Source organism: Giraffa tippelskirchi, chromosome 4, assembly GCF_054371585.1.
Source record: "Giraffa tippelskirchi isolate mGirTip1 chromosome 4, T2T-mGirTip1v1.2.pri, whole genome shotgun sequence".
Taxonomy (NCBI): Eukaryota; Metazoa; Chordata; class Mammalia; order Artiodactyla; family Giraffidae; genus Giraffa; species Giraffa tippelskirchi.
This window is the reverse complement of record NC_137278.1, coordinates 31,282,282-31,296,445: the sequence shown is the minus strand read 5'-3', so window position 1 is coordinate 31,296,445 and position 14,164 is coordinate 31,282,282. Positions and strand designations below refer to the sequence as shown.

Sequence of the window (14,164 nt, the reverse complement as noted above, 5' to 3'; positions counted from 1 at the left end):
CCCAGAGGTTCTATCCCATACTCGATCGTACAGCACACTGAGATAGAGCAAGGTGGGGATCACGGTCACGTGAGGGGGATTAAACTTGACCCAGGACTCCTGCATCACAGGCAGGGTCCATTTTCTGCCTGTGAGCCCACAGAAGCCCAAGTCCCTGGCCTCAGATCACCCACTTTCTTGCTCAGATGCCCTGGGTGTTTCCTTGACCATGTCCCCGCTGTGCTCCTCACCTGGGCCTCTCCACAAACACATCCTCCGGAAGCATGTATGGGGCCTCTTTCTTCCTGGTCTCTATCACCTAAGGTTTGGGAGGAATCGAGAGAAGATCTGGGTTCAGTGGGGAGAGGGAGATGCAAACGGGCCAAGGAGCACTTGCAAACGCCCCAACAGAGCACTTCCTCCCTCCCACACAGTCCCTGGCAGAGCACCCAGAGCTGAGGGAGAAACTCAGACCAACCAGGACCTCGGGGCAGCTCAAGAAGCCCAGGAGGACTGCTCAAGCTGTCTCCAGTGACCCTCACGCACTAAATGTCCCCCACAGGCAGGAGACTTTGCTCCCAGGAGAGTTCAGGGTCCTGCTCCCATGTCCTATTCCTGTTTTCTGTTTATTCAATGAGAGAGGAAGCACAGATTGCAGTGTTCCAAAACCCAGAGGCACCGCAAAGCATCCTGATGGAAAGTGACACAGTGAGTTTCCTTCATCATCCTTTGCAAATTTTTGACAAGAAAACTGACAGCTATTAAGATAGTGAGAAGTGGGAGGACAGTTGGCATCAAAGAACATGCAGGAGGTGAGGAAGCCATGAGGAGACTATTTGTACTGAAGAGGATGTCAGCATTGCTTTTCCTGTCCTCCTGGATCAGCCCACAGCTGGCAAGGGTGGTTGTTGGCACAACAATACAGCACTTTCCTCCAGGCCCCCCAGCCGGTCAGGTTAGCCGAGACCTAGGCTTTCTTGTTTACTTTTGTTTTGCTGGTGTATTTTAAAGTTAATCCTACATATGTTATCATTCTACCTATACATAGTTCAGTATGTTTTAAAATGTCTTTTTGCAATAACTGAGAACATTGGATTGTAGACTGGCTATAAGATAATACCAAGGCATAATCAGTCATTTAATTAACTCTTTTATTATGTAAATAGCATAGCAATTGAGCAGGAAGGTGTCCATATTTTTTTAGATATGAATACTGATGTATTTAGAGGTGAAACGATGGGATAACCAAGGTTTGTTTAAGCATATTTCAGCAAAGGAAAAGAAAAAGAGACAGATGAAGCAAATGTGGAAAAACCTTCATAAGTGTTTAATCTGTGTGATAGCTGTGTGGATGTTTACTGCCCTACTCACACTGCTTTTGTGATATTTGAAAACTTTCACAACAAAAATGTTTCTTAAAAGTAGTTTCAGTCCCAGATGACCTGAGAGGTGTGTACATGTGTGCTTCTGGGAGTGAGGGGGGCAAAGAGGGGCAGGAAGTAGAGGGGGGCAGGTAGCAGGCTGGGAAGAGGTACAGGATACTGACTGTGTCTGATCCCACCCTGCTATGTCATGTCCTGCAGCAGGAGATGCTCTGCTGGGAATTTCTCATTATTAGTTCTCATGCCTGGACTAAGCATGGAGCTCATACAATTCAGCAAAAGGTTTTCTGGGGAAACCCCAAGTCAAGGGCCTCCTGAGCTCTTGGGGTCATGAGGACACCAACCTCATGGATGTGCTGACAGAAGGCAGGCACCGTCGTGAGTTGGCTGATAAGGTTCAGGTAGGCGGCACCCAGTGCGTAGAGGGCACAGCGATTGTAAACAGGCAGGTTCTCTTCATTGACCTGGGCCACATCCTGGGACAAGATAGAGGGAACAACCCACATGGGTGTCCACTCTCCACCAACCTCTCTCAACCTCCCTTAGAGATGACCCACCACTCTAGACGAAGTCTCTCCCCACATTTGTCCCATAACCTTCTGGGGGACAGAAGTCACTGAAGCAAACGGTCCCTAGAACAATCCATGAGCTGGATGCCCATAAATACTCGAGTGGAGAGGCAATAACCTCAATGCCCCACTTTGCAGTTCCAGCTGTAGCGACCTTGATTGTCCAAACCCTCATGAATCCCCACTTCAAGGATGCTGTTTCCTTCACTACAGACCTCGGATAACTTGTGGAGGACAGGATTGGTTTGCTATGCTGGATTCACACGTTAAACTGACAAAGCTATGAGAGTTACTAGGGGCTGGGACACAGAGGAATCTCACATTCTAGAATGAAGACTATCATAGCATCTGGGTTGGTCTTGCAGGATTTAGCACCATCAAGCAGGTAGCTAAAGAGTCTCCCTGACAGAAGTCCCAGGTTCACCACCATTCAGAATATGATGCCCACTTAGCTTTAGGACCCCACAGACCCTGGCCTTTGAGGTCTTAAGAACCTGTTCCAATTCTTAGCATCCTGCGGAGTGTACTTTCACTCAGGCAGACCTTGGAAGTCTAAACCCTATCTAGTGCCACACTGGCTGCCTGAGAGTCAGGCAGCCCCTGACGGGGGCTTGTTGAATCTCTAGGTCCCTGAGCTTGGGTACAGTATGGGGATTATAGATTTTTAATAAGTGCTTAAGGGAATTCTGAAAGCACAGCCAGTTTTGGGAGCCAGGTGATGTTTAGACAAACAAGTTTGTTTGGAGATCACTGCTTCCCTGGTAGCTCAGCTGGTAAAGAATCCACCAGCAATGCAGGAGACCCCAGTTCAATTTCTGGGTTGGGAAGGTCCCCTGGAAAAGGGATAGGTTACCCACTCACTCCAGTATTCCTGGGCTTCCCTGGTGACTAAGATGGTAAAGAATCCGCCTGCAATGAGGGAGACCTGGGTTTGATCCCTGGGTTGGGAAGATCGCCTGGAGGAGAGCATGGCCACCCACTCCAGTATTCTTGCCTAGAGAATCTCCATGGACAGAGGAGCCTGGTGGGCTACAGTCCATAGGGTCACAAAGTTGGACTAAGAGTTGGACTGAGCGACTAAGCACAGCACCAGGCTATGAGTACTCTCTTGGTAATCCATGAAGTCTCATTCAGACATTGCAAGAGACCTGAAATACTAGGGGTGAAGTGATGTTTTTGAAAGATCCTGTTCCCTGGGTCTCCTTTACTCTGAGGACGGGTCAAAGCCATGAATTCAGCATTCTTTGGTGGTTACCTCAGCAGGACCATGGTTTGTGGTCTTCGGAGGAATGGCCGACTAAGGGTGCAACATACCTGGGCTCCAAAACACAGTAGTTAAAATAGTGGCCACTTGGCACTCTCATTAGTGCTTGGCCCAAACAGGTCCCCTCCCCTGATCCTAACCTCTGTGTCCTGCCCACACCAGGCCCCACCTGGACGGCCAGCACCAGGCGGATGAGGTCCACCACCACCTCCTCGTTGGCCAGCTCGATGCTGATGAGTGCCAGCAGGCCGTAGAGTGCCTCGTAGTGCTTCTGTATGTTCGTTTCCTCCTTACAGCTCAGGTAGATGTGCCTGTAGAGCTGCTGGGAGTGCTGGAGAAGTGGGTGAGGGTGGGAGCAAGGCCACAGTGGATGGGGACAGGAGGGGCCAGGGGCATGGAAGAGCAGTCTGAAGGGGGTGACAGCTTCCTCCTGTACCCTGTCTCCGCCCTTAAGGACAGGATACCTTTAAAGCAGACCCCAGTGGAATGGAGCACACGCAGGAATATGTGCTTAGGGAAGGTGGGGCCAGTAAAACCAGCAACAAAAGCTGCTGCCCCAAACACAGGGGAAGATGGCCAAGCGATGGTCCTCCTCTGGCTTGGGATGAGTATGACCTGGGGGGGCTTGATTCCCTAGAGGGGTCGGCTGGTCATCCTGACTAAGCATATTCAGAGAGGAGAAAGCGGACTCTGCAGGCATGGCCAGTGGTGACTTGGGGGCTGGAAGGCTGGGGTCCACAGGGCCTGACCCACACAGGTTTCACTGTGTCTTGAGGTCACGCTTGCTAACCTTCTTCATGAAGATGGTGTCCTGCCGGGAGCACTTGTCCACTTTCAGCTTCAGGACAGAGATGTCACTGAGGGTGCTGCGAGGGAACGTGAGGGGTCACTTGAGCCCTGGTGTGAGGCCAGCAGGGCTCACGTGGCATCACTGGGCTCTGCCCTAGTCCTTAGTTGTATTGATGTCTCCCTGAGTCCTCCCACCCTGGTTCTTAGCCTGATCGCCACTTTCTCTCAAGTTCTCAAGCTCCTGTCTCATTTTTCCTTAAATACTGATCCAGATTACCTTCTTCCTCACTTTCTTTCCTCCCTTTCAGCCCCCAGTCTACTGATAACCGTGCATCCTCTTCTTCTCTTCCTACCAAAGAGCTCCCGTGAGTACCTGCTCTTTATCTCCCAAATCTCCACTCCCTCCCTTGCTCTCTTAGACACAAGCACCCTTTCAGTCTGCTTCCCTCGCAAGAACCCTGGGTCCACATCCATGGTCAACTCCCTGGTGAGGGGTCCCCACTGAAGATCTGCATTGTCCTCCCACCGGAGGGTGAGACCCTAATGAGAGCCTTCTCCCCCATCACCTATCAAACTGAGGGGGAGACCCCAAGTTCACCTGATGGTAGAGAACTTGTGACGGTTGCCATGACGATCAATGAAACTGATGAGAATCTCTAGAACGAAGAGACGGATCTCTGCGTCCTCCATGAGGGCGGTGGAGAGAAGGCGGTCAAGGAAGTTGCTGGGCAAAGCTGACATCATGTTGTTGCTCTGGAAGCCAGTGGATACCTGCAAGGGAGCCCGGGATCACATGCCTAGGAACACCGGTCCTCCTGGCAGCAGTGAGGAGATGGAGAAACAGCCAGCAGGAGCTGGGTCCCAAGCATCCATCCTCTCTAAACATCTCCCAGTCCAGTTCCCCCTGTCCTTTACCTTAGGCAGCTTTGGGGAACCCTCCAACATCTACTGAGGCAACCTGCTCAGCTCAGTTTGGCTGAGCAGATGGGGACAGTATCCAGGGACATTAAGCTGCTAAAAGCAAGCAGAGGATGAGCACTGGAGGGGAGCAAGAAGCCAGAGAGTATCTGAACCTGAAGTTCCAACCCATTAAGGCACACACGGTGAATGTTCACCATAAGCACACTTCATCAGGAGCATGAACAGCCACAAAGAAAAGGAGAGGTAGCGGAAGAACTTACAGCTGGGCTGATGAATTAGAACCCACAGACATAGTCACAGTCAGAGGACACACATAGTGTTTGTTTACACCTTTTCTAGCTAGGCCATGATGGTGGTCTCTGGATTAAAGCCTGTTGGCATACTGAGACATCTCATCCGTGATGTTGTCAAAAAGCAGCCAAACAGATTTACTGTTAAGTCCATATTGCAAAACAATGCCTTTGATGATTCAGCAGGCCCTTGAGGCTCTGGTAAAGCCTGGTGGTGTCAGTGTTCACTGAAGGGGGATGTATCTAAGATGCGTCCCCAACCATCACCTTGGTAAGATGCTGGGTACAAATTAACGAGGGTAAACTCAGCAAAACAATGGCAGGAATACATAGACCAAGGAGGTAACTAGAAGTGGGTGTCAGTAGGAAAAGCCTTTATAATAAGGGGTGCCATGAAAGGTGTGGGCTGGGAAGAGGGGACGGAAGGCCTGATCAGGAGCTAGGGGGCTGTGCCAACTAGCATGGTTAGCACAGAGACAGGTTGAGGAGTGATATGGAGGTTCTAGGGAGGGAATGGGTACTGAGGGCCTTCCAATTTCAGTCTGAGAAGTTCGAAATCTGGAGTACATCAATTGGAAACTGAGATCTACTCTTTAACAAGGAGCAATCCATGAGGAACGTTTCTAGAAAATTCTTCTTGGTTGTATTTAAGATAGGTAAGGAGGGAGGGAGCAACCAAGAGAGTAATCTAGTTGTGAAATGTCCAGAGTTTAGGCCAGGGCTGTGCACAAAAATACCTGCGGTGCTTGTTACAAATACACATTCTAGGACCTCACTCAAACTGATGGTTTGAGTCTCTAGGGAATCCATATATTAAACAAGTTGGTCATGGGAATGGCATTTGAGAACAATAAACCTAGGCTCCAGTGATGGCTGCGAAGATGGAAAGAAGACAAATGCAAAAATATTGATAAGTGGAGAGTGGGGGCGGAGATTCCCTGGCGGTCCGGTGGTTAGTTAGCACTTGGCACTTGGCACTTTCACTTTGGGGTCCCAGGTTCGATCCCTGGTCAGGGAACTAAAATCTTGCAAGCCACGTTGCATGGCCAAAAAAATTTTTTTAATAATTTTAAAATTAAATTACCTAAAATAATTATAGTTATTATTTTTAAAAAACTGATAAAGGGAAAGATGGTGACTGGGAAACTGAGGTGGGCATAAATGCCAAGGGAGAAACAGGTGGAGGGGACCTGGTGACGTACTTGGAAGGAGAAAGGGCAGGAACCAGTAGATTCCATCTCAATACAGAGATAAGGTTTGAGTGACAAGACCATCAGGAGCCGAGAAGGTACCTTTGTGGAAGTTAGAAACAGGTGTCCTGCCTGCTCTGGATAACCCAGCCTTGGTTGGATGGGTGGGTGCCCAGCCTGCCTAGTGAGTGGAACACAGGTTAGATTTCAGTCCCCTACTCACCCCTTTGGCTGGGCATGTTTGTGCAGTGTGAAACCTGCACAACAGAAAGTGGTAGCCTTCTCTTGGTCCCTTGGAAGGAGCTGCCTCCTGCAGAGGCAGAGCAGGAATGGGGACAGGAGAGGCTTACCTGAAGGAGGGATTTCAGCAGCATAATCTGGGTCAGTCGGTTCCTGTTCTCTCTATAGATCAGAGATACAGATGATCTTCAGGATGGTGGTACAGATACAGAAGACCCCACACTTGTGTGCCCAATTCTCTCTTGTGATTAGATTCTCCAAGAGGCTAAACTTGTTGGATTACCCAGGACAATGACTTCCAGAGGAAAGATGCTGACCAGCTAGTGGTAAAGAACCAGCCTGCCAGTGCAGGAGACGTAAAGAAATGCAGGTTCAATCCCTGGGTCGGGTAGATCCCCTGGAGAAGAGCATGGCAACCCACTCCAGTATTCTTGCCTGGAGAATCTCCATGGACAGAGAAGCCTGGTGGGCTACAGTCCATGGGGTCACAAAGAGTAGCACACGACTGAAGCGACTTAGCACACACACCCCTCAAGGTGGGAGGTTGTTACTGATGGGACAGTCAGTGGAGTTACGTAGGATCCAAAGACCCACGAAAGGCTGTGGAGGGATTTGAGAGCAGAATGAGAGAAAATATGTGAGGGCAGAACCAGGAATATTAAGGTGGAGAGGGGAGAGAGCCCAGAAACGTGGGAAGGGGCGTTGGTGGAATCCAAGAAGGGAGAAGAAGGCAGGGTAGACTCACCCAGTCCTCCCCGTCTCCATGGAGTGGTGCAGGGAAGGCAGTGGAACCTTGCTCATGATGAAGAGGATCACCTCGGAGCGCTGGTAAGTAGGCAATGTGCTGGCAAAGGAGCCTGCAGGGAAAAGACAGAGGAGAGGGTTGGCTCTGGTAAGGCCGGCAGCTGTGGGGGGTCCCTGCTCAGCCTTTCAGCCGAACAAACTACTGTGAGGAGTGCCAGCTGACTCTTCCAGGCTCCCATCCCTTGACCTGTTATTCCCATGGCTGTGGTGAAGGTCTCTGGGACCTAGAGGGGACGCTCCAGTGGCACTGGAACAGGAAGACTCTGAGGCCTCACAAGCACGTGTAGACTTCAGAGTTCTCCCCTTCCATATCCATGTGCATACCCACAGCTTTCTCCCTGTCCTCTTTCCTTCCTTTTGTCTTTCTCTCATCTCCCCTCCAATACTTTGGCCACCTGATGTGAAGAGCTGACTCATTTGAAAAGACCCTGATGCTGGGAAAGATTGAGGGCAGGAGGAGAAGGGGACGACAGAGGATGAGATGGTTGGATGGCATCACTGACTCAATGGACATGGGTTTGGGTGGACTCCAGGAGTTGGTGATGGACAGGGAGGCCTGGCATGCTGCGGGTTCATGGGGTCGCAAAGAGTCGGACACGACTGAGCGACTGAACTGAACTGAACCCCTCCAATCGCTCAAACGTGGCAGGATCAGGCAGGCCTAATGGGGATTGGGGTGCAAGAAGAGTTCGCCTCTCTTAGCCTCTGATCTGAACTCCAGGCTGAGAAACCCAGAGAGATTGTTCTGTGATCTAACTCAAGCCTGGCCCCAGGGACACTCTGAGCTGTGTGCACCGTGGGCTGACTTCACTTCCTCCAGTATCTGTGCATTAACACGAAGTGCGAGCGTGCGTGCTTAGTCGCTCAGTCGTGTCCAACTCTTTTCGACCCGGTGGACGGCAACCTGCCAGGCTCCTCTGTCCATGGGGATTCTCCAGGCAAGAATACTGGAGTGGGCTGCCATGACCTTCTCCAGGGGATCTTCCCAACCCAGGGATCGAACCCAGGTCTCCTGCACTGTAGGCGGATTCTTTACCAGCTGAGCTACCAGGGAAGCCCTAACACGATGTTGAGTGGATGACAAACCCACAACGCCAGGGACTAACATCCTTGGGGGTATGGGGACTGCCCATCTGCCCCTCCCTCAGCAGGTCTGGCCCGGGCCCCGTCCCTTCCGGGGCCCACCTATGGTCTTGATGACTGCCTCCTGGAACATGCGCTCTTCGTGTTCCTTGATGATCTTGGTGCCAAGGCTGATGGCCCCGTCGTAGCTCCCGGTCAGAGCGTAGTCGATACTGAGCCGCAGCTGCCTCAGCAGAGTGTTGAACATCTCCAGCACCGTGGGCCCTGAGCACAGCGGGGTGGGAGACCTGCCATCTGGGGCTGGCACTCCTGGCTCATTGTCCCCTACCCAGGCTTACCGGGCAAGCCCAGGCCCACTTCCAGCCAGGGGCTTCCTCTGCCCTCCCACCTTCCCCGGCTGATTTCTCCTCCTGAGGATAACCGCTCTGACACCTCCTTTTTCTGGAAGGAGGGACAGCCCACCGCTAAAGGCAGTTCTTCGTCCTTGAGGGGCTTCCCAGCTCCCATTCTGCTCAAGAGTCCCCCCCACCCCTTACCCACAGAGCCGGTGGCGGCGATGACGGCAGCTTCCGACAGGACCTCCACGATGCCCGCCCGCACCGTGGCCGCGCTGCGGCTGTTGGCATCCAGGTGGCTCAGGAGCTGCTGGATAACCAGGTGGGAGTGCTGCGGCTGGGGGGGAGGAAGACGTGCTGGTCCCCAAACAGCAACCCCCCCACGTGGCCTCTGAGCCAGGGCAGCCCTCCAGGAGGACCCAAAGTTGTGTGGGCAAAAAGTGAGGTCCCAAAGCTAGCGGGCACTAGAGGTGGTGCCCAGATACCCTGGCTGCACTTCCTGAGTCTCTCCCCCCTCCTTGGTCCAAGGAGGAGTTGAGTCAGATCCCAGTGAAGACTTGGATTTCCACGTATTTCCTGGGCCCTTTCATTCCAAGTGGGTCAGAAGTCAGTTTAAAAATGCTGTCTTCCTTTTCATTTTCCCCGGGTCCCAGGTCCTAAAGTAAGGGCCACAAGCGGTCACGTGATTTAGTCCAGTGCTGCTCAAAGTGTGGCCCAGGGTCTGGTGCCAATTCACGATCTGTCTGATGCCCATTTACATTGAGCTAAGGACAGAAATTGAGAGGAAATGTTGAGTAAGCAATCTGACACAGCCATGGCAGCCAGTTACGGTCTGCGGGCTTGTATTTCGCATGAGGTTTTCACTTAACTTTTTCTAGGAATTCTTTTTGTGTTTTATAAAGTATAAGTCTGTAACATATTAGAAATAAAATGTTTTAAAACAGTCCTTCTCCACGACTAGGTTAAGCAGCAGCAGTTCAGACGACTAGGGGCTGGTTTTCTCCAGGTGTGCACCATCCCGCTCCCAGGGGTACCCTGGGCCAAGGGGACAAGCGGAACCTGGAGAACCATCATACCTGAATTGAGTACATGATGATTTTAAAGCAACGGATGGCGAACACCTTGGGTTCCCAAAGAGAATGGTTATCCAGATGGCTGTGAGGGAGAAAATGTGGAGAGTAACTATGAAGTGCAGGTGATGTGAAGAAGGAGGAGAAGCTTGGTGGGAACATAACCCGTCCTGAGAGACCCAGCCCCTCTCGAAGTTTCCAGGTAAGTAGCAAGGGCTTTCAGGTGCAGGTGAGAGAAGCACGAGAAGTCAAGGAACAGGGTCTGTGGCTGTGGACTCAGGAATGAAGCCGAGCGCCTTCCTTTAGCCTTGGGACTCCTCTTGCCAACTCCTCTCCCCAAAACTGTGCTTGGCCACTATGTGGTAGCTTTTGATGCCACAATGCAGAAGAACGTGGGCACAAGAGGGGACCAACTTGGCTGCAGCCCCTCAACTATGACAATGACACCTCTTTCCCTCCTCCTGAGTCAGCAAGAAGGTGCTGGACCTGAAACAGTTCAAAGCTGGAGGCCAGTGGGCGGGGGAGGGGAACACTCACATGAGAACAGGCTTGATGGCGTTTTTGATGTTGCCAAAGGCAGCCCGGCCCAGCAGTTCCCGAAGGCACCTCTCAGCTAGCTCTGCCGGGTTCTCTTTCTCCTTCTCTGGTGCTTGGAGAGGGGAGGGGGACCGGCTGCGGAAACACACAGCCCGTGGGTGAAGAAGGATGGAATGCACAGTCTGAGAGTCAGCTTTGTGCAGACTTTCTGTGCTTCCCTCATGCAAACGGACCCAGGAGGACAAGCAGGAACTTGATGTAGGCTGTGCGAGGTCACAGGGAGATGGCCAGGCTCTCAGAAGTTAAATGGGGTAAGGAAGCCCAGAGTGGAGGAAGATGGCGGGAGGAGGGATCAAGTTCTTTTTCTGGACACCCTAGGGACAGGCCTAATGGGTCTCTGTGGGAAGGAAGGTGCCCTGAGCACCATGGACCTGGGGAGGCGCAGACCACAGGTATCTCCATGCCCCCAAGGCTTTGGAAGGGACAAGAGATGAGATAAGAAGAGAGGGATGCAAGCAGAGTTGGAGAAAGCAAAAGAAAAGGGGAGAGGGGAGCGAGGGCAAAAAGCAGGAAAGAAAAAAAGAAAGGCTCAGGAGGGAAAAAACGGGTGCTGGCTTGGGTTTGACTCAGTGGTACCCCAGTCACAGGGAGTGGGCTCAGATCTGGATAGGAGTCCCAGGATTCCTCATCCTTAGACCACCTGAGACCACTAAGGAGCTTGTCAGAGATAATGCTATTCCAGGAATAACCACCAGAGGGCATACTAAATTTCCCAACCAGCTCCAGTAACGCAGTATCAATGGAAAGAAAGTGGGGAACTCAGATCTTCACTTGGTGTCATGCACAGTGGAGGTGGACAGCACCAGGAACCTTTCCCTCCATCCTTTTTTACAGAGGGGAATAGCAAGTGGCATGAACAGGATGAGCTCATGTCTGGGGGTTCCCAGATTAAAATCTAATATCTGGAGCTCATGTCAAATGGCTGCTGGCTGGTGGGCATTTTTTAAGGACCTGAAACACCATTAGGAAGTGAGGGAGAAGAAGGGCCCTCCTCAGCAACTTGAACCATGTTGTTCAGTTGCTAAGTCAAGTCCGACTCTTTGCAACCCCATCAACTGCAGCACACCAGACTCCTCTGTCCTTCACTATCTCCTGGAGCTTGCTCAAACTCACGTCCATTGAGTCAGTGATGCCATCCAACCATCTCATCCTCTGCCACCTGCTTCTCCTCTTGCCCTAACTCCCAGCATCGGGTTCTTTTGGCATTTAAAAACCTCCTTGTTCTGCTGCTTCTTGAAAGACTGAGGAAACCAGACTCTTGGTGCTTTGTGTTCAGCACACACTCACCCCAGGGAGCCCAGCACCATCACTGCTTTTCCTTCAGGAAAGCAGACCTTAAGGGGTACAGAGGGCTGGCAGAAGGCCAGAGCCAACGTTCCCAAGGAACCAGCTTTGGATGCGCTGTGGAACAAGCCACAAACGCCAAGATCCCTGGCCTTGGAGTTGGGTTTTACCAACCAGCCCCAGCCGTATGGTTGCTGAGCACCCTGGGAGGGCTGCAGAGTGGCCGTGCAAGCCGTTCTCTCGCCCGCTCACCTCTCTGCCTCCTCCACGTGTTGCAGATTGAAAAGCAGCGATGGCACGATCTTGTCCATGTGCTGTGGGTCCCAGATATTGGCCTGCAGTTCGTCATTTACTGTCTTCCTCACCACTCCTTGTAGACCTTTGATGCCTGACATTCGGATTCTGTAAAGAAAAGGGAGACAGGGGCCATGACGTCTGCAAACCTTGGCAAGTCCAGCTTCTGTGACAAGGAGGGGAGCACAGCGAGGGGTTTATAGATGCCCATAAAGGCAGAGGGGAGCCCACCTTCTACTCTTCGTGTGACTGGGCCTCCTGGCTGGCTGCCTGAAAGCCATGTCTTCCAGCTTGTCTTGGAGATTCCTAGACTGTCCTTGCCCTTGTACCACTCGGGTTTCATCCCTAGGGTGCCAGTTTTCTCCAGGCTTCTTAGTACCCAGTTGGGTTTTCTCCAGCTTGAGACTAATATATAAGAGCCCAAAGGGCTTCCAAGAACTGACAAGGCAGAAACTAGGGCTGAGGGCAACTTACAGGGGGAAGGGATCTGGAAGGGGAGGCACAGAGCTGTCAGGCTCTCGGGCACAAGGGGTTCTTGGCTGGGACCAAGCTGGCTGAGAAATCAGAGGACACATGAGTAACAGCACAGAGGGGACCCCTTTTGCACAGGTCCAGTCTCCACTGAAAGTGAAAGTCACTCACTCGAGTCCCACTCTTTGCGACCCCATGGACTATACAGTCCATGGAATTCTCTAGGCCAGAATACTGGAATGAGTAGCCTTTCCCTTAAGGGGATCTTCCCAACCCAGGGATCGAACCCAGGTCTCCATTGCAGGCGAATTCCTTACCAGCTGAGCCACAAGGGAAGCAATGGAGTAGCTATCATAGTCAACAAAAGAGTCCAAAATGCAGTACTTGGATACAATCTCAAGAACGACAGAATGATCTCTGTTCGTTTCCAAGGCAAACCATTCAATATCACTGTAATCCAAGTCTATGCCCCGACCAGTAATGCTGAAGAAGCTGAAGTTGGATGGTTCTATGAAGACCTACAAGACTAGAACTAACACCAACAAAAGATATCCTTTTCATTATAGGGGACTGGAATGCAAAAGTAGGAAATCGATACCTGGAGTCATAGGCAAATTTGGCCTTGGAGTACAGAATGAAGCAGGGCAAAGGCTAACAGAGTTTTGCCAAGCGAACACACTGGTCATAGCAAACACCCTCTTCCAACAACACAAGAGAATACTCTACACATGGACATCACCAGATGGTCAATACTGAAATCAGATTGATTATATTCTTTGCAGCCGAAGATATACAGTCAGCAAAAAAAAAAAAAAAAGACCAGGAGCTGACTGTGACTCAGATCATGAACTCCTTATTGCCAAATTCAGACTTAAATTGAAGAAAGTGAAGAAAACCACTAGACTATTCAGGTATGACCTAAATCAAATCCCTTATGATTATACAGTGGAAGTGACAAATAGAATCAAGGGATTAGATCTGATAGAGAGAGTGCCTGAAGAACTATGGACAGAGCTTTGTGACTTTGTACAGGAGGCAGGGATCAAGATCATCCCCAAGAAAAAGAAATGCAAAAAGGCAAAATGGTTATCTGAGGAGAACTTACAAATAGCTGAGAAAAGAAGAGAGGCGAAAAAGCAAAGGAGAAAAGGAAAGATATACCCACCTGAATGCAGAGTTCCAAAGAATAGCAAGGAGAGATAAGAAAGCCTTCCTCAGTGATCAATGCAAAGAAATAGAGGAAAACAATAGAATGGGAAAGACTACAGATCTCTTCAAGAAAATTAGAGATACCAAAGGAACATTTCATGCAAAGATGGGCACAATAAAGGACTGAAATAGTATGGACCTAACAGAAGCAGAAGATATTAAGAAGAGGTGGCAATAATACACAGAAGATCCATGACCCAGATAACCATGATGGTGTAATCACCCACCTAGAGCCACACATCCTGGAATGTGAAGTCCAGTGGGCCTTAGAAAGCATCACTATGAACAAAGCTAGCGGAGGTGATGGAATTCCAGTTGAGCTATTTCAAATCCTGAAAGATGATGCTGTGAAAGTGCTGCACTCAACATGCCAGCAAATTTGGAAAACTCAGG

General features: G+C 50.8%; 1 protein-coding gene and 1 long non-coding RNA gene across 4 annotated transcripts in view; one reads left to right on the top strand and one right to left on the bottom strand.

Moving 5' to 3' along the window:
• EFR3B (EFR3 homolog B) overlaps positions 1–14,164 on the bottom strand; it is a 91,815-nt gene that overhangs the window by 8,637 nt on the left and 69,014 nt on the right. For 2 of the 3 annotated variants that reach the window (XM_081592740.1, XM_081592738.1), the window contains exons 6-17: positions 12,050–12,199; positions 10,454–10,588; positions 9,923–10,001; positions 9,048–9,183; positions 8,614–8,775; positions 7,370–7,481; positions 6,735–6,786; positions 4,582–4,754; positions 3,985–4,060; positions 3,364–3,525; positions 1,706–1,837; positions 231–298 (exon numbers count right to left, since the gene is read on the bottom strand). In XM_081592740.1, coding sequence (XP_081448866.1) covers positions 231–298; positions 1,706–1,837; positions 3,364–3,525; positions 3,985–4,060; positions 4,582–4,754; positions 6,735–6,786; positions 7,370–7,481; positions 8,614–8,775; positions 9,048–9,183; positions 9,923–10,001; positions 10,454–10,588; positions 12,050–12,199 — 1,437 coding nt within the window. The remainder of the gene's footprint in view (positions 1–230; positions 299–1,705; positions 1,838–3,363; positions 3,526–3,984; positions 4,061–4,581; positions 4,755–6,734; positions 6,787–7,369; positions 7,482–8,613; positions 8,776–9,047; positions 9,184–9,922; positions 10,002–10,453; positions 10,589–12,049; positions 12,200–14,164) is intronic. The other variant, XM_081592741.1, reaches the window with a different exon arrangement.
• LOC145546287 (uncharacterized) lies at positions 4,662–13,698 on the top strand. The gene is made up of 5 exons (XR_014082719.1): positions 4,662–5,147; positions 5,736–5,850; positions 9,054–9,168; positions 9,808–10,118; positions 13,129–13,698. It is a non-coding gene; the product is annotated as an uncharacterized LOC145546287 (long non-coding RNA).